Source organism: Schistocerca nitens, chromosome 4 (assembly GCF_023898315.1).
Source record: "Schistocerca nitens isolate TAMUIC-IGC-003100 chromosome 4, iqSchNite1.1, whole genome shotgun sequence".
In the NCBI taxonomy this organism is placed as follows: Eukaryota; Metazoa; Arthropoda; class Insecta; order Orthoptera; family Acrididae; genus Schistocerca; species Schistocerca nitens.
Genome location: NC_064617.1, coordinates 923,303,688 through 923,324,871, shown reverse-complemented (window position 1 = coordinate 923,324,871; position 21,184 = coordinate 923,303,688). Strand labels below are relative to the sequence as shown.

Below are 21,184 nucleotides of genomic sequence, written 5' to 3'. Positions count from 1 at the left end.
TAGCTTTGCAGCAGTATAATTATTATGGCTAACAGTTGCATTTTAAAGTGTGAAACAGTGTGTGAAGATTTGAGCTAACTACATTTATGATATGTTAGAACTGTCTCACGCATTATTGAATTCAAGTGGTGATTGTCAAGCTTAGAGTATTGCAAATTATCATTATGGCCAAAACAGGAGAAAAGTTAAATGGAATAAAAAGGGGTGAGGATGCTAACAAAATCGAACAAATGGACATGTCCAGGGATTCACAACAATTGGACAGTAGCAAAATCGGACTGAAGAAAAATCTTACTTACAGTATGACACCTTGTAAAAATCAAGAAAAACAGGAAATTTTTAGTATTAAGCTGAAAATACAAAATCAGATAAAGCATTAATGGATCTAATACAGTGATGGATGGGAGAGAAGGATGAATTAGAGGTTCAGTGGATAAAAGAGGAGGAATGGAAGGCATAATAGATGTTGGAGGAGAACAATTGGAAGGCATAATAGATAAAGGAGAAGGAAGAATGGGAGACACAATGGATAACAGAAGCAGAAAAATGAGAGGTGTAGCATATAAAACAGAGGAGCTGTACTGGAATGCATTATATCACCAACATCAAGAACACCATAGCAGAAAAATATGAGAAATGTGATGAATTCTATAACCAAGTGGAAACAATGAGGAATTAAATTGTCAGGAACAATAACAAGACCGAAGCAGCAGTACAGCAATGCTTTAAAAAGAAATAACTTGCAGAGTTGGATAGCATACACAATGATTTCATGACTCATGTTTAAGTAACATTGACATGACTCTTGTTTAAGTAACATTGACAGATTTGATTTCAAAGACTCAGCCCAATTGTCACATTTTTGGCGAACTTCAAAGGGCACTAGCCCACCAGTTAGGTAGGTGAGGAAAAGATAAATTTTGTATCAAAAAAGCTAATGAAAGAGACAGTTGCGAGGCACGTAGAAAGGTACCTGTATGCATATTTTGTAGCAACATATATGGAAGAATGCTTCTCTGAAGAAAATCTGTTTGAAATAAGGCTGATACTAGTAAGCAGACTGAAATACTGGAGAAGGAATAAATCAAGAGTAAAAAAAGAACAGAATGGGGGAGCAGGACAAAACAGAAGATTCATGACTGCTGTAACTGACCTGACCTGGTTATTCACCTTCAGTCACCTCATTTTCTATAATTTTGAATCATGCTCCTGTTATTAAAAGGTTGGACTGACATTTGTTAATGAATGTACATGAGACTGTACCGCATAGTTTTCAGTTCATTCAAATTTATTAAAATACAATTTTAATTTTATGATTATTAGCATTTTAACAACCAGGAGTCTCAATATTTAAACCAGATTGGTAAGCTACACCAATCGGTAATCAATCTGACATGTAACTGGTAGGTGATTAGATCACACATACACTGATGTGGTGCACCTAGGTACTTTTCACACACACACTTCAGACTCAAAGAAAGATATTTACATTTTGATGATTGGTAGAGATACAAACATTTTTTGCAATTTGTTTACCAGTCAGTAATTCAATGAAGCAGTGCCCTGCAAAAACTATTTACAGATGAATGGAGGAATAAAACTCTAAATTGTATATTATGTTCTTAGTATTAACATAAAAGAGAGCAAAATTAGTTAACACAGAATTATAAAGAGCAAATCAGTAAGTCAGTTTAACAGTGGGCCACATAATGGGAAAATTCACAAAATAAAAACTGAATAATTACGAAGCCAACAACCTTCCTTGTGAAAGTGGGCATTTTTGTAATCAGAAAAATCAGAGCTTTAAAATTATGCGACTAAATTTTGCAACTAATCATCATGTTGGAACCCAAAAACTTTAATTAAGAATAATTTCTTAAATAGGACGTTTTTGGAAAAATGAAGATATTTACAGAAAACAAGACAATGAGGGCCTTAAAACAAGCTATACCATCTGAGCCAGAAACATTTATTAGCTCACTGCCAATTTCAACTGCCTATGTTTTTTTAAGAATCTTAAATTACACATATTTCTTTATGGAAATTATTTCCAAGTAAATTAATTACAGTATTTTTGTTAGGGATTGAGAAACTACATAATGAACAATTAATTTTTATGAAAGAAGGCCTGAAAAAGAAACTATTTTATATAAATGCTTCATGTGTGTTTCCTGCAAAGCATGATCAGTCAAAGGAAAAAAATTATATTAATATCAGAACTGACACAAGAACAAACAGATGGGTCCATCTTACTCTGTTACGTCATCTAAAGGACTAAACGTATTTCACCATGTGGAAAGGAACAGAAGAAAGGAGAAAAGGGCAAACTACAAACCTTGTTATGTAGTAGTAACAGCCAGAACACAGCAATGGTTGATAAGAATTTTACAGGTGTCCATCAGTTTATTAACCTTAAAAGCAATATCTGCAATGAAAACAGGATGAGGAATGCAACAATTAGGTAAAAAAGGACTGTATTTGAGGGAACTGATGCAGCAGAAATGAATCAAATAACAAAGAGTCTCTGTAGGTTCAGAGCAGGGCTGCCCCCACCTCCAAGTCAGTGAGTTGCACTGGTGCCAGACATGAACTCTGTGCAAGTGCAGCATGAATCATCTCATTCCCTAGTTTTATGGCAGATGAGACCACCAGACAGGACTTTGTACATGTGTGGGAGGTGCACCATCAGTCATACTGCCAATGCTGGTTGACTTACATGGAAGGGTTGATTTTGGTCCATGTTGAGTAAGAAACACCATACTCTGTAGCACAGGTGTATATGTGCACTCAGCCTGCCCAATGGACAAGACATGTCATCTTGCAAATAACCAAAGAGTAATTTGTGTGTGTGCCCGCGCATGCACGTGTGTGAAAGTGAAACATAGAGTGATTTTCAATTGAATCACTGATTGCAGAAACAGCATTAGTCCATGCATGTTGATTTTGAAAAAAATGGAAAAATAAGTTTGTGGGCCTGAGTATTCTATTTTCTTTGACAGCTCTATTTTACTTTGAACTAGTGTCTGTATTCTATTTTCTTTGACAGCTCTATTTTACTTTGAACTAGTGTCTGGTGATGTCCAGACACTATTTTCAGTGATGTAATGATTAGATTATGTTGTTGTTGTTGTGGTCTTCAGCCCTGAGACTGGTTTGATGCAGCTCTCCATCCTACTCTAGCCTGTGCAAGCTTCTTCATCTCTCAGTACCTACTGCAGCCTACATCCTTCTGAATTTGCTTAGTGTATTCATCTCTTGGTCTCCCTCTACGATTTTTACCCTCCACGCTGCCCTCCAATACTAAATTGGTGATCCCTCGATGTCTCAGAACATGTCCTACCAACCGATCCCTTCTTCTTGTCAAGTTGTGCCACAGGCTCCTCTTCTCCCCAATTCTATTCAATACCTCCTCATTAGTTACATGATCTATCCATCTAATCTTCAGCATTCTTCCGTAGCACCACATTTCGAAAGCTTCTATTCTCTTCTTATCTAAACTATTTATCGTCCACGTTTCACTTCCATACGTGGCCACACTCCATACAAATACTTTCAGAAACGACTTCCTGACATTTAAATCTATACTCGATGTTAACAAATTTCTCTTCTTCAGAAACGCTTTCCTTTCCATTGCCAGTCTACATTTTATATCCACTCTACTTCGACCATCATCAGTTATTTTGCTCCCCAAATAGCAAAACTCCTTTACTACTTTAAGTGTCTCATTTCCTAATCTAATTCCCTCAGCATCACCCGACCTAATTCGACTACATTCCATTAGATTATATAATGATTTAAATACGCAAAGTTTGTGGACATGTGCTGTTTCTGAAATCAATTGGTTGCCAAAAATGTAAGTCTGTGTTATTCAGCAGTTTATTTGTAAACTTATTATGTTCAGTACAAAAATTGTTATTATTAGGCTACATAACAGTTTCTGAAGATCAGCTATATTATTTCTCATTACCAAAATTCTTATTTTGTGTGTACATGACAGATTCTGAACAACTACTTTTAACTACAAATTGCAATCAGGTAAATAGCAACCTTAGTGAAATATTGCTTGTACCCATGTCTATTATTCACTGTCAGGCTCCCTGCTGTCTACTGAAGGCCAGTTGTAGAGAGCTCTGTAAAAGGATAGGTGCTCTTCAGGGATATACAGCTCCAATTTCTTGAGGTCAGCTATTTTCTTCTCACTTAGTGGTACACATTTTTCGTCTGCTGCAGCCGTCAGTAGAGTTACTGCTGTTTTTAAATCAAGAAGTAAACGAAAAGTGTGCATCACCAGGCTTCCAATGTATGATTTTGCAATGACGTTCCCACTACACTCACTGTTGAATTCAAATTCCATGAATTCTGAAACGGTGAAGGATTGTTTCTCATTCCTTGTGAGCACTTTGCTGTTCATTGTTTCCAAAGACAAGGCAATGCGTTTGTAAAATTTAGGCCACCACTGTTTGAAAGCCAGTACAAACTCTGTTGAAACAACTTTAAACTGGTATTTGTTAAAGGTACTTGCAGCAACAATAAGTTCTACAAACTGCATGATGCTATAAATCCTATTGACAGTTCTAATTTTCCTCTTAATCACTGCAAAGTCCCTGTCACAGGGTAAGAATGAATGGCCTCTGACCGGGAAATAATGATAAATTCTGAGTAAACGCTGAGATGCTGCAACTGCCATGAGCAACCTGACCATAGAATTATTCTTATTCTGCCCTGGGCAGCCATCTGAAAATATATGCAGGTATTTTATGTTTGGTGGCAACTCATTTCGTATGTAATCCAGCAGAAACGTGCAGACCTCATCGGGACCCTTCTTTGCTACACCTTCATGATAAATGTAGAATGTTGCATATCCTGTCTTCAGGTTGTGGATATTGAATACAGTACATTGAGTAGCCGAAGGTAGAAAACTTCCTGAACTGGAATGGTAGGAAGGGACAGATTTTGCATAAAATCTATGGCAATACCTGCAACATCCTCGTCTTTTTGACACAATATTTGTACTTCACGAATACGAGCAGAAAACTCTGCAGCCCTGCGTTTATGAACCATCATTTGTGCAGCGGCAACCCTCTTAGCCTTTCCATTCAGTATTTTGCTTCGTAATTTATTTTGAAGCGCTTCACAAGTACCACATGTGTCAACTTGTGGTCAACCAAATGTAAGTGAAAAACGTTCTTTGAATATTTTTAAATAAAATTAGTACTTAATATTACTTGCTTGGGGATGTCGTAATCTGAACTGCTCATGCATGATTTTGACATTAAGTTGGCTATTTAAATAATGCTGTTCTCTTGTGCCATAGTGCGTAATTTTTTGTGGATAGGAATTTATGTGATCAATTATCAAACTTATTTCTGCTCCACCAATTTGATTTCCCGATGCATTTTTACCCCTCTGGTCACTAGGCGACTTTCCACAAGCAAGCAGATTGCTTATCCTCCTTACCCTTTGGTTTGTGACACCATGGATACTTAAGAAAGCTTTCTTGCATACCTCTGATCATCCAGTGCTGGAATTAATAAAATACTAAAAATTGTTGTATCTTGGTTTGCAGTTGCCTCCTTCTGGTAATCTTCTTCGCCTTCTGGAAATATTACCTACAGTAATCAACCCTTGGAGATAAGAACCTTGTACGTCCTTTGATGTCATGTTGTAGGAAAGTGAAAATACTTCATTTCTTTCCTCTTCAGGAATTCTTCCAAAGCAGTTACTACGACATCTACAAAATTACACAGATATTTCAGTCACACAATAAATCATTAGTTTACTATTTTACTGACGTATAACCTCCCATATTAGAATATTACTTACTTGCAGTCCACACCAATGCTTTTCTTTGAAACTAACTTTCCACTGTAGTTTTTGTACTCTAAACCTTTGATTCGCGACCTTTTTATGATTTCACGCTGATACTCAACATTCTTTACACCTTTTTTCCTCTTTCTACTGAGAAACCTAGTGTAATTGGCCATACCACTAGAGTCAACATAGCTACACAGCCCTGTCCAGAACCTCAGTGATGCTATTCCTGCATGTCTCTCAGCTGTCTGCACTGCAAACGGTGGTTGTTCAGTCTTCCGACAGTTGGTCACATTAATGTGACTGGACAGTGTAAGTATGGTGGATTGTGGAGTATGTATGTAGATGTAGATGTTGCACATCTATTTGCCCATACACATTTCTGCAGCTGTCATTTAACCTGTAACCTACGGCCTGGGGTGCCCTACAGTTGCCGCAGTGCTAGTTTTGTAGAGTGACATTTTGCCACGCACTGTATAGTTTAACCAAGGTGGCCTGTGAACAGTTTAGAAACTTACCTGTTTTGGAAATGCTTCCACCTTTCACCCAAAAGCCAATGATTGTGCCCTTTTGGAAGTCAGATAAATCGCTTTGTTTTCATATTTGAATAATGGCAGCACTATTTTCTAGGTTATGGTGACACACTTTAGTTACCTCCACTGCAAATGCTGTCACCTGCCATCTGTGAGTTGTTATTGCATGGTGACATCAAATATATGCAGTGATCACATTAACATGACTGGACCATGTATTTGTCTGTGTGCAATGTATCTATATTAGCCTGTTTCAGTTTTATATTTATCTCATGACATATTTCCTCCATCCATTCTTGTTTAGCTTTTCTTAATTTTTGGGCAATTTCATTTATGCATGATAGTAATATTTCCAACATTTGTACATTTTCATGATTTCTTTATTCATTCCATGGATGTCTCTCTTTCCCTGCCTTTTTCAATTGTAGTATTTTTTCTGTTAACTTTACTTCTTTTATGGCCATTCCATCAGTTTTCTAGACCAGAAACTCCATGAAATGACATTATGTCTTTTCTCATGCATTCTTTCAAGGAAATATGAATCTGGTGTTCCTTCAACTTGTATAAATTTCACGTGCTTTCCCTATAACTTACTGCATTATCTGCCATTTCATTTGTACTAGTATGTGGTTACTATCAATATCAGTGGATGGACAACTCTTATATTTCTTAATTTGATTCCTGAATCTCCACTTTATTAAAATAAAGTCAGTTCAATATATCTGATCACCTGGGACGTTCCATGTATGCTCTCTTCTCAACGGTTTCTCAAAAAATATGTTTCCAGTAAATAAATCATGCCAGCACAGAATTCTATTAATCTTTCTCTCTCCCATTTCACTTGCTGAGACCAAACTCTCCTGCTATTATACATTCCCTACATTCACCTACAATTCCATTCCAGTCTCCCGTTATGATAAATCCTTGTCCCCTTTGACACATTCTAGAAGTTCATTAATATTATCACCCATTTCTTCAGTTTCACTGCCATTTCTATTCATTGTTGGTACGTATGATTGTGCGATTAAAATGTATGCTGAATTGTTTGCTGCAAATAATCCTGTACATCATTGCCAGTTTCGCTATTCATTACTATTCTGACTCCTGTGCTACAATTATTGGACAAAGAGAATAATCTCCACTCAAAAGCCGGATTTTCTGGTCATTGCATCTTGCTGATACCTAGAATACCTTATTATTATTATTATTATTGTTATTATTATTATTATTATTATTATTATTATTACTCCTCCTCCTCCTCTTCCATTACAGCCTCTGTAGGCCCTTCATGGACTACAATGCCTCCATCTCCTCCCAGAGACTCTTCATCCTTTGCCTTCTTCTCTCTTTCTCTTCTTCCATGATATTCAGTGTCTTATTCTCTTTCCCGTTCCACTCCTTTCCCTGTATCCTTCTCTGTGGTTGATCTCTAACATGTTGGTTGGTGTATGCTTGCTCCTCCATTTTTCCTTCCCTACTGCCTCAATCCCCAGCCTTGACCAGTCCTTCCTGAGTTGGGCAACATGCTTTTTATAGTTCTGTCCATGTTCATCCTGATCACATGATCCACAAATTGTGCCCTTTTCAGTCTACTTTCTACTGATATTGTGCTCATTCTCTGTTACAGCACTTTTGTAGGTATTTGCAGTCATCTTTCACCACCTCTTTTAGAGTCCAGGCTTTTCCGTAAGAAGTTTTCTCTCTTCTTTCTCTGGCTGTTCTGCACCATGACTTCCTAGTTAGCGACTCAACCACATACAGAACCATCGCCCATTAGCATTTGACCTTGGTATTCATAGATATATTATTATTTTTGTTATGTATATATCTGGTCATACAAATGACTGACCACACCCACTTCATCCTATCTATTATTCCATCGTTGCTCCTGTTTCTTCCTGTTGCCATCCCAAAACTCATTAACTACATGTGTTTGCATGCCCCAACAGGTCACAGCACATTGGGACAATTCAGATTAAGTGTAAGGGTGAGGAGTGGATGGGGGGGGGGGGGGGGGCTCAGCTTTGCAGCACGTCCTAGGTCAGTCTTCTTCAGCAGCGTGGGGTCAGGATTATTGATTTAGTGTAGCCCCATTTTGAGACCACGTTATGGCGGATACTTTCGAATAATGTTGGGCGAAAAAGTTCTGCACAAAACTACTCAACCAAAGAAGCTGCAGAAACTCACGAACTGCTCTAATAAACATAATAGGAGTCTGCTGTTTAATATGTGTGAGTTACAAGGTGGATGAAATAGTTTAAGTGGAGCCAGGAAGAGGTGGACAATAACCGCCATTTTGATGGCCATGATCAAGCCAAACTGATGAAAATGTGACTTGTGTGTGTGGATTGTCGAATGCTGACCATCCAATAAGTGTCCGACTGTTAGCTATCACTCTGAACATTCTGGAAACTGTTGTACATCACATTGTTACTGAAGAACTGAAATTGCAAAAGATATGCAATAAGCTGGACCCCAAACTGTCAATGAATGACCAAAAGGCCAATTGAGTGTTGATCACAAATGAACTGAAGGAATGTGTGGAAACTGAAATGGATTACTGAAACAATGTTATTACTAGTGATGAAATATGGACATCTCAATAAGACCCAAAGACGAAATGCCAGATTGCCAAATGGCAAGCCCAGTGTCTCTGAAACAGCAGAAAATGAGAATGAGCAAATCCAAATTGAAGACAATGTTGACTGTCCTTTTTGACACCAAGGATGTGGTTCACAAAGAGTTTGCACCTCACAGACAGACCTTAATGCTGCGTACTAAAAGCATGTTCTGGAAAGACCTCAGAAATGTGTCATCACCACACAAAAAGACACTGATGCTACCTTGCTGCTGCATCATGGCATTGTGCAGAGCCATATGTTTCTCTGCATCCATGAGTTGCTGGTGAAACATAAAGCGTCGACACTGCTGCAGCCAACCCTACAAACCTAACCTTGCTCTGGCCAAATTCTTTTTGTTCCCCACAGTCAAGAGTACTCAGAGGATGCTTTTTTGAAACCATTGAGGCTATCCAAGTGGCTGTGACAACAACTTTAAAGGAGATTCCCTTGATGACATTTGAGGGGGCATGCCAGGCATGGGAGAGTCAGTGGAAAAAAATGTAGAGAAGCTTATGGAGAGCACTTTGAAGAATATTTGACCCTTTGCACACATATTGTTAATAAATATTTTTTTAAATATATTTTATGCCTTTGGGGCACATCTTTTATTCTCCAAGATATTTAAATTTGTCTATCTCTTGAAAAGTGTATTCCTGTGTTTTCCTGGTTGCTTCAGTGTCTTTGTCTTGTTGATGATTCTCAGTCCTGCACTTCTGGCTATCTTGCTTCTGTTATAAGTAGTCGTGTAGTTCCCTCTCATCTGCTGTTCATCAGGAACCTTCCGAGAGTCTGTCTGTTGATGGAGATGCATCCCTTTATGAAGTCTATGAAGGCTGCTACCATCATTTTGTTCCTTAAGGCCATATACTCCATCAGTCATTTCGCAGTAAAGATCTGTTCTATGTATCCTCTTACTTCCTTATACCTGCTGATTGTTTCCAACTGTACTTTGGATCTATTCTTAACCAGTCTTCACAAAGAGCCAACCTCTTGAAGAGGTTCTTGTATAGTAGCTTGCATTCTTCTTGTCTCTGTTCTTTTGTTGTGGCACTTTGATCATGTTATTCCATCTGTTTGGTAACCTCTTCATCCTTCCAATCTTCCCTGCTTAGAAGTCATCACTGTGTCTCTTCTGTGTCCATCTCTAATTCCATTTCAACTTCAAGTGGTTCATAGTTCACCTGGTTGTGAAAGAACTTTGCAAGTATCCTACAGGTCTTCTTTGCACTAATGACCAGTTTCCCTTTGTTCTCTCTCATAAATAGGCCCCTACCATTGTGCCTGTTTCCTTGAATACATAGCTGTACCCTTTCCATTGGCACCTATTCTTGTTTCTCACACTGCCTTAGCATTCTAATACTCCACATATCCACCCTAATTAGCATCCTTGTCTTATCTGATAGCTCCTGTGGAGTAGCCTTCACCCAAAGATCTGATTTTTCATTGTTTTTTGGGGTGTGGGGTGGGGGGGGGGGAGGAGGGGCTGTTAAACCTGGAATATTCTTCTAGGAAGGAAATCATCAGGACATTTTTAGCAGACAACTGCATGTAGTAGGAAAATATAATACGGTGGAACACAAAATTGTTAAGGCTTTCGCTGGCAGTTGTTGACAAATTTCCTGTTGGCTTCTGTCTCAGGTTCTTTGATCGACATTCGTCTGATGATTTTTCTGACATTTTGCCAGCATGAGTGGCTGGCATTGTCAAAGTTTCACTCTCCATTGCTGGTGGTTTGCCTTCCTCATCCACAGTCCAGCAGCCATGCCACAGTAGTGTGCACATGTCACCCTCTCCACCTTTCCCCCTCTACACACACACACACACACACACACACACACACACACACACACACACACAAATCACATAGACCGTTCTAACAAGTTTATCAAACAATGGAAACTCCAGGTAGGAATATCAACAATGTAGGAATAGACATTGCTAAAGACACATCAAATTGCTGAGGGTACAACTAAAAGACACTTATATAAATATTTAGGCCATAGCCTTCATCAATAAATGACTGAGATGCTGGAATTGGGGGTCATGTGTGCATGAGGTGTATTTTAACAAGTTTCTCGGTTTCCATAAGTGAATTTTCCTTATGTGTGTGTGTGTGTGTGTGTGTGTGTGTGTGTGTGTCAGGGGTGAAGAGAGTGTTCAACTGTGCAATGTGTGTGAGTGCATGTGTGTTTAGCATGTCATCTGCTTTTGTACACAAAAGCAGACATGATATTCAGAACTAATGACACATGAAGCCAAACTCTGCATAGCAAACAACACAGACTGCTGACAACAATACCAATGTTCACTGCATTTTCTCTCAGGTGAAGGTTGGTAGCAACTTGCAACAGGAGAATGTTGACCGAGAGTTGTTGTGTCCAGCACTTTTGTCAAGTCTGCTACTCCCATCATCCACCACACCAAACACCATACTGCAGTGTGGAATTAATATTTTGCAGTTTTTCCTTTGGGAATTTTTAAGTAATAATCTTTTTTTGTTTTTTTTTTTTTTTTTTTTTTTTTTTTTTTTTTTTTTTTTCTTTTTCGCTTTACAGTGAAGCTGAATCTAGAAGGATATTCTCCACATAACCTCAATTACCTACAGTGTGGGGACACACGACAAGATGAGGTGGAAGATGCAGCAAGATTTCAGGCTTGGAAAGCCTGTCTAGGTAAAGTATCTTATATTCAGTTAATAATGATGATGTTGATGATGATGATGGTAGTAGGAAGGAAAAGGATGTCTAAATTCCAAAATTTGGTACTACTAAAATCCGGCTACTGTTACTAGCAAATGAACTGAACAACATTGGGGAAAATTGGCACAAGTTCATCAAAATCTCATATTCCTGTACAAAAGTGGGAAAACAACCTTGGTGGAATGAAGATTGTTAATATGCAGTAAAATCTCAAAACAGAGCATTCAAAACATGGAATGAAGCAAATCAGAAAATGCACAGGATAAGGTCCCGACAACTAGAAAGAAGCTTCAAAATTAATTAGATGAACAAAAAGACCATATGAGAAACATCAGGTCAACATAATAGAAGATAAAGTTCGATGAATACCAGTGCCAAAATATTTGTTTCAGGAAGGAAAATGGAAACAGTTGCGAATAACAGCCTAAATGGTGGAGGGTGATGCAGATAATTCAAAAAAGCTTCTCCATTGCCATGGACCCACAGAAATATTTATACCAGAAATTCCTCCACAGACCAATCCAGATTTGCACAAGCCAAATGAAGAGGAAACTGCTACACATATTACAAGGTTACAAAATAACTACATCTGGTGAAGGTGGAATTGTTGCAGAGCTGCTGAAATCAACTGCCCCAAAAACTTTAGAAGAAATTGCATTGGTCATGCAAAACATTAGCCAAACTGAGAAAATTCCAAATGACTGGAAAACTGCACTGATACATCCATTACGTGAAAAGCGAGACAGAATGGATGTTAGTAATTATAGATGGATTTTCCCTCTTCCTTTCGCATACAAAACTCTATCTCAATGACTTCTGGAACGAGCACAACAACAACTTGAACGCAAAACTGTTGAATATTAAGCAGGTTTCAGACCAAATAGATCTTGCCCAGAACAAATTTTAGCTCTGAAACTAATTATTAGGCATCTACATCTATATCTATACTCTGCAAACCACTGCGAACTGTGTGACAGAGAGTACATCCCATGTTTCCAGTTATTAGGATTTCTTTGCATTCTATTCGCATATAGAGCATGGTAAGAACAGTTGTGCTTGCTGTAATTAATCTAATCTTGGTCACATGATCCCTATGTGGGCAATACACAGGGGGTTGTAATATTCTCCTACACAGGGGGTTGTAATATTCTCCTACAGTCATTCAAAGCCGGTTCTTGAAACTTTGTTAGCACTCTTTCTCGGGATAGGTTCTGTCAGTCTTCAAGATTCTGCCAGTTCAGTTTCTTCAGCATATCTGTGACATACTCCCATGGGTCAAACAAACCTGTGACCATTCATACTGTCCTTCTCTGTATACATTCAATATCACCTACTAGTCCTATTTGGTATGGGTCCCACACACCTGAGCAATATCTATAATGGGTCACTCAAGTGATTTGTAAGCAATCTCCTTTGCAGACTGGACTGCATATCCCCAGTATTCTGTCAATAAATCAGAGCCTACCGCCTGCTTTACCCACAACTGAGCATATGTGATAATTCCATTTCACATCTCTACAAGATGTTACACCCAGTTAGTTTGTCAGCAAACTCTTGAACAAGCAGCACTGTTGGTAGGGAAAGAGGCCCTTCCAGGAAGCACCATGCAACTGCCCTACAGGCACACCCAAAATCAGTTGCCTGTTTCCTGCCAGCATGCGATGATTCACATTGATTCTGTTTATGCGATTTTAGTTACTAGCATCAGCCACTTCAGTTTGTGTATTCTGTGATGTACTTAGTTTTTCAGAAGTGATGGATAAGCATACTACATCACAAGAAAATACACACAATACAAAGAAGAGATATTTTCAGAGTAAAGAGCGTTGAAACATCTGTAATGTAAATACAACTTGTATTAAAGAGTTGAAACAAAAAGAACTGTGGTCAGTGTTGGCTGTCCCAAACAATGGGGTTAATTTTTTTTACAAAAGTCAGCCTTGCCAAAATAGGACACATCGGAAACAAATGTGAAAATACAGCACAAAGTTTACTTGGATTGCCAAGAGAGAGACTAACGATTTTAGGAGGAACCCATTGTTACAGATAACTATAAAAATTGATAATTCGACAAATAATGGAGGTATTTTACATCAGTCAAAAATATAGTGCCAACATTATGCAAATTACATTACTTACTCCAACAAAAGAAGAAAATCCATTTTTCCTGGCAGAAAGTTATTTTGCACATAACACTGCATGAAATGGATTTCTGTGGAAGAGATCTATAAGTAAAAGTGAGGTTCTGGTAGGAAGAACTGATGTAATTGTCTGGCAATGCAAATGTTAATGTTAAGTTATGAAATTAAGAGAGCAAGACAGAAATTTCTTTTGCATTGGCAGTACTTTGATGGACAACATCAAAAAAATCCAAAATGTGATTAAAAAAATGTAATACGTTAAAAGGTACATATTGCAGGTGCCCTCTATGCCACATATGTTGCTGTTGTTGTCTTCAGTCCTGAGACTGGTTTAGTGCAGTTCTCCATGCTACTCCATCTTGTGCAAGCTTCTTCATCTCCCAGTACTTACTGCAACCTACATCCTTCTGAATCTGCTTAGTGTATTCATCTCTTGGTCTCCCTCTACGATTTTTACCCTCCACGCTGCCCTCCGATGCTAAATTTGTGATCCCTTGATGCCTCAGAACATGTCCTACCAACCGGTCCCTTCTTCTTGTCAAGTTGTGCCACAAATTTCTCTTCTCCCCAATTCTATTCAGTACCTCCTCAATAGTTATGTGATCTACCCATCTAATTTTCAGCATTCTTCTGTAGCATCACATTTCGAAAGCTTCTATTCTCTTCTTGTCCAAACTAGTTACCATCCATGTTTCACTTCCATACATGGCTACACTCCATACAAATACTTTCAGAAACGACTTCCTCACACTTAAATCTATACCCGATGTTAACAAATCTGTCTTCTTCAGAAATGCTTTCCTTGCCATTGCCAGTCTACATTTTATATCCTCTCTACTTCAACCATCATCAGTTATTTTCCTCCTCAAATAGCAAAACTCCTTTACTACTTTAAGTGTCTCATTTCCTAATCTAATTCCCTCAGCATCACCTGACTTAATTCGGCTACATTCCATTATCCTCGTTTTGCTTTTGTTGATGTTCATCTTATATCCTCCTTTCAAGACACTGTCCATTCCATTCAACAGCTCTTCCAAGTCCTTTGCTGTCTCTGACAGAATTACAGTGTCATCAGCGAACCTCAATGTTTTTATTTCTTCTTCATGGACTTAAATACCTACTCCAAATTTTTCTTTTGTTTCCTTTACTGCTTGCTCAATATACAGATTGAATAACATCGGGGACAGGCTACAACCCTGTCTTACTCCCTTCCCAACCTCTGCTTCCCTTTCATGCCCCTCGACTCTTATAACTGCCATCTGGTTTCTCTACAAACTGTAAATAGCTTTTCGCTCCTTGTATTTTACCCCTGCCACCTTTAGAATTTGAAAGAGAGTATTCCATTCAACATTGTCAAAAGCTTTCTCTAAGTCTACAAATGCCAGAAATGTAGGTTTGCCTTTCCTTAATCTAGCTTCTAAGATAAGTCATAGGGTCAGTATTGCCTCACGTGTTCCAACATTTCTGCGGAATCCAAACTGATCTTTGCCGAGGTCGGCTTCTACCTGTTTTTCCATTCGTCTCTAAAGAATTCGCGTTAGTATTTTGCAGCTGTGACTTATTAAACTGATAGTTCGGTAATTTTCACATCTGTCAACACATATAATTCACTCAAAAAGGGTATAAATTTTTTGTGGTATGTTTAATGTGGCCTAAACACACACAGAACTCATGCCCATATCAGTCACAAAACCTGAGTTAAATGCATAGGAAAAAACAAAACTTTGAAAAATTACCTGAAAAACATGGATTTTTGAAGTGTTGTAGCACAAAAGGGACAAGTGGTATCCAAGTCAAATTTCACACAGTGCATAAGTAGACCATAATAATATATATCTCAAAATTTCAGCATATTATTGCAAGACATTTGTGTACAATGGAAGTTGACAGATGTATTTGGTGATGTGGCCATTGTTCCACAACACAATTTTGTAAAAACGTATCGTAAACTGTTCTGCCTCTTCTTATCCTCTCCCACAACTGTTTAATCACTAAGCAACAACATATAGACAGATTAACACAACCTATCATTAATGTTTACTACACCTTAACTGCTAAAAACAGGTCGATTGTGCTTCGAACAGAAGTTCTCCCACACTTTAGCTACTGTACTCTGTACATTGAGTGGCAATTGTACTGTCTTCCTGACACTGTGGTAGGAACTGGAACTGTCATAAGAATATGTTCAAAAAGAATCCAACACCTCTCTGCCAAACGTGACCAATGAAATGATCTTGCTGGTCCTGCTGGTGCCATGAAGTTCACAAATACATCACCTTCTGCTTCACAGCACTCTGCAACACATCCTAAGTACCATTTGTCATCATAAACAGCAATAACATAGCAACCTGGTTGTATGTTGCTGCTTTTGCTTCTGAATCCTGAGTCAGACACACTGTGAAGACACATGTTGTGCATGAACCTATAATTATAACGGGACAGTCTGCTCATCTGCACATTGTCAGAGTCCGCTGGAGAGAAGTGATGATGGCTCCTTGTACCTGCACCACTTTTAACGTGTTCTAGTCTGCTTTTTAGCAACTCTTCAACTGCTTTCACCTCATCTTTCGAAACATAGAATGATTGTATGCCAGAGATATTTTTCTGTACCCAGGTAAGTAATTGAAGAGGTGTTAGAATGTGACCTTCTGTAGGGTGCTGCAGACTAGCTCATGATGCCATGCGCTTAATGGTAGCACCAATACCATCATATACATTTATACCATGACTTAATGCGAAAAAATTCCATTCTACGTGAATCTGAAAATCATGGTAATGCATGCATAAATTTTTGAGATTTTTACAGTTTTTGTACTGACTAGCTGCCCCATCACTGAAGTATTTTGCAAAATGTATGTGAGGCAGCTTGTTTTTCACATATGCCATGACAGTGCAAATGTGGGCATGAACTGCAATGGCCTCATGAATTAAACAATCACTAAAAATGCACAGGTTCATGACAGACACATCACCTGATTCACCTCTATAGTAAATTGCAAATGGCTGGAGAGTTGCTTGACTGTTGTCCCAATGACATCCTTGGATGGCATCTTGAACTATAAATGCATAATTTTCAGAAAAGTCTAGTACTACTATAATTTCATCTTGTTTCAAATTATCCTTACAAAACTGGTGATAGCCGATCGTGCTGTTCCTGTGAAGCTGTGTTGGTCAGGAACTGATGTCACACACTAGCAGCTTCATTGCACCTTTGTAATCCAGACCAGAATCCTTTATAGCAGCAAACATCAGCTTAGCATTTTGATGCGTCTCACATACACAAACAATGTGTGTGCCCCATGCACTTACAGGCACAACCCATTTTGGCCGAAGATTGAAAAAAGATGATAAACCTACTTTCGTATTGGGATACTTTTCCTTGAATTCTACATATAGTTCTGATACGTTGCATAGCAACCATCTTTTTTGCATCTGTACATGTACATTTCGCATTTTCACCATTACATAGTTTGTTTCCCCCCCCCCCCCCCCCAGGCATTATTCGGCTGTAGTCATTATTTTTATAAAACTCTGACACTAGCGCCTTTATTTCTAAACTCAATTGCTTACCCTGAGCCTGCTGAAGTTGTGGAAGCACTCTTTGGGTTGCTTTTATTTTCCTTGCTTGCTTTACCATATATGTAGAAACATTGAATTCCTTGGCAGTGTAGTCAATAGACCAGCTGAAAGGTGCAAGGGTAAGAATAGCTACTTTTTTCTGGGGTGTGGATATGCCACATTTTTCTTTCAAATCATGCACAATTTTGTCCAAATCAGAGCATTTCTGGCTTGATTTCTGTTCCTTGGGAGTGGATAGTTCTTCCTCTTCCACCATTACTGTGTCAGCTATTTTGTGTTTTAATTCCATTTGAGCTTCTTGTAGTTTTCTTCTACCATAGCTGGGCCTGTCTCTTTTCCCAACTTTGTGTGTCGTCATGGGGGACAAACCAAGAGCAGTCACTGAAGTATTTAATTGCTCATCCATTGTGGTTGTAGGTGGCTGATACTCTTCATCACTGTCATGTAAATTATCAGAATATTCTTCATTTTTTTATCAGTGTAACACACCTGGAACATAACTTTTGTCCTGGTTTCATGTTAAGTCCCATGCACTGATTCACTTTCAATACTCATTTTATATCAATTTCTCTGAGGCTACACTTCACTGTCTTCTTATGAATCCGAAATGGATCAAAACAACTTCTTTGTAGGAAAGCATACTTATCCAGAAACACTTTCATATCATGATAACAAACACTAAAGTTTCCTGCACCTGTACTTCTTGTGCCCACAGGCTGTATCCCGGATCTCCATAGCAACAAATCTTGGTCAGATTCATCCAGATCATATAGTACAAAGCGAATGTGACATTTTGTTCCATATGTTGTTTTATGACATTCAGATGCTTGTCCTCTACCAATACTGCAACTTGTTTGAACAAAAGGATCACTAGTACACTCATCTGCCTCCATACTGACTTTCCACAACAGTACTGTCCAGTCTGAACTAAAATCTTAAAAACATGAGTAACCTGTAATTGTTGCTTGTTTCCTTTATTGTTCCTGCCTAACAATGACTCATTCTGTCCCTGAAAACTACCATTGTTTAACTTTCTGTTGCCTAATGGTTCCCAACAATTGCTGCAGCTTTATCTGAAACAAGCTGTCTGCATCATCACTATTACTTGCTAAATTGTGTTAAAAGAAACGTAACCAAATACATCTCTGTCAACTTTTATTGTACACAAATGCCTTGCAATAACAAGTTGAGATTTTGCCACATATTATATTATGGTCTACTTACGCAGTGTTCGAAATTTGGCTTGGATACCACTTGTCCCTTTTGTGCTACCACACTTCGAAAATCCATGTTTTTCAGGTAATTTTTCAAATTTTTGTTTTTTCCTGTGCATGTAACTCAGGTTTTGTGACTGATATGGGCATGATGAGTTCTGTGTGTGTTTAGGCCACATTAAGCTTACCACAAAAAATTATACCCTTTTTGAGTGAATTATATTTGGCATAGAGGGCACCTACAATATGTACCTTTTAACGTATTACATTTTTTAAATCACATTTTGGAATTTCTCAGAAATATGTTGTTGGTGTTTTGATTCATGGAGTGTGTTCTCTACGTGGATGTTACTCGGTTCTAAAAATTTCACTGGACTGTGTGGAATAGTTCCAAAGTTATTAAGACCTGAATTTGGGTCTGAAGATAGATTGCCAGATGCGGGTTTCAATTTCTGGGTCACGCCACCTTCTTTCATAAGCCATAATTCTGGAACTAATTGGCAGGAAGAACTTAAAATTTTGTACATGAGTGTTCCACACTTGATAGCATTGGTGTGCTAAATTTCAGCCAAATCTGAGACTATCAGCTGGAACATTTTCTCAAATTGGTGGAATTGATATGGCATGACCCTGCTAAGAACCCTGAAAAACGCAATATCTTGTGGCGCAAAGTGGTACTTGCTGCCTTCCTTCGGCACTGGATGCTGAGGAGGGTGGAGAAGTGTCTGGTGGTGGCAGCCGTGAAGTAATTCCACTGGCAATGGTCCATCTCATGGATGTGAATGATAGGAGGTGAGAAACAGTTGCAAAGCTTGATCCCTGGTTTGTGTGATGCGAAGTTTGGCCATCTGCTCCTTGAAGGTTCTGACAAAAAGTTGCGCTTCACTGTTTAACTGTGGATGGAATAGTGCATTAGTCAGATGCTGTATGCCATTGCAATTACACACATTTTTAGACTGATTTGACGTGAACTATGGGCCACTGTCCGACACTATGACTTCAGGCAAACCTTTGAGGCAGAAAATGGACAACTCCTGAACTGTGCTATGTGACGTTGAGTTTATACACACAGCAAAAGGAAACTTGCTATAAGAGTCTACCACAATCAACCAACGAGTGTTCCAAAAAGGTCCTGCAAAGTCTGTGTGCACATTTTGCCATAGTGACTGCGACAGGCCAAGCAGAGAATTTTTGTGGTGGAGCAGACTGATTTTCCACACATGCATGACACTGTGATGTCATCTGTTCTATTTGGGTGTCCATACCCTGCCAACTACAGTGTCAATGCACTGTTTCACACAAACAATCCTTGATGAAGTAACTGCAACACTTCTTTTGCAAAGATTTGGGGATCAACACACGTGACTGTCCACTGTCATTTTGAACAAGAATCACTCCTTGCTGTACACCAAGGCTATGCTGACATGCAGAGTATCGGCGCACTACATAATTCTTTATGCAATGCAATGAGTGAGACCAAGATGTGCGAATGGTTTTAGCAAAATGTTCAAATCTGAACCAGCTTCCCTGGCCTGTGAAATTCTGCTGTAGTTGAGATGAAAGGACTGAAGCAATTCAGAATCCCAAGCATTAGTGTGACAAGAAGATGCAGCAAAAATGTCAAAGGCTGTATCAAGACCAATCAGAAGACGTGAAAGTGCATCCGCGTTACCGTGTTCAGCTGTTGGACAATACACAATCTCGTACTGATATTGAGACAATAACAAAGCCCATCTTTGCAATTTTTGGGCAGTTCATACAGGGACTGGCTTCATTGGATGAAACAAGGGCTTCAATGGCTTGTGATCTATTACTAAGTAGAATTTTCTGCCATGCAAATAGTGGTGGAATTTGGTTACACCATACACAATAGCCAATGCCTCTTTCTCTATTTGTGAATAGTTACACTGTGCTTTGGACAACGCTTTTGATGCGAAAGCAATAGGCCTGTCCGTGTCACCAATTCTGTGCAAAAGCATGGCACCAATTCTGTAGGAAGAAGCATCAACTTTAAAGTGAACCAAGCATCACTGAGCAATGCATCTTTAAGTTTTTGAAAAGCTTCTTGGCACTCATTTGTCCAAACAAAGGGGACATTCTTGTGATGCAAGCAATGCAATGGAGCTGAGATTTGTGCAGCATTCAGTATGAACTGAATATAAAAGTTCATTTTCCCTAAGACTGACTGCAGTTCTGTGACATTGTGTGGAACTGGCAGGTCATGTATGGCTAGCAAATGTGACTGAAGAGGATGTACACCTTGACTGTTTATAACATTACCAAAATTCTGTAACACTGGGTTAAAAACAATCACACTTGTCCAGTCGACACTTTAGTCCTGCATTAGATAACACGTGAAACAAAGTACACAAATTTGCAAAGTGTTCTTCAAGTGTACAACCTGATACGACAACATCGTCTGAATAGTTTGAACAGTTTGGTACTTGAGCAGCCAGCTGTTCCAGATATCGTTGGAAAACGGTGGGTGCAGAAGCACTGCCAAAAGGCAAACATAAATATTTAAACACGCCCAAATGAGTGTTCACAACACACATGGTTTGAGATTCTTCATCTAGTGGTATCTGA

At 38.7% G+C, this 21,184-nt stretch overlaps 1 protein-coding gene across 1 annotated transcript in view; it reads left to right on the top strand.

The window, feature by feature from the left end:
- The window catches only part of LOC126253544 (myosin-I heavy chain), a 193,317-nt gene that overhangs the window by 51,712 nt on the left and 120,421 nt on the right, over positions 1-21,184 (top strand). Inside the window, exon 5 of the mRNA XM_049954939.1 lies at positions 11,521-11,637. Coding sequence (XP_049810896.1) covers positions 11,521-11,637 — 117 coding nt within the window. The remainder of the gene's footprint in view (positions 1-11,520; positions 11,638-21,184) is intronic.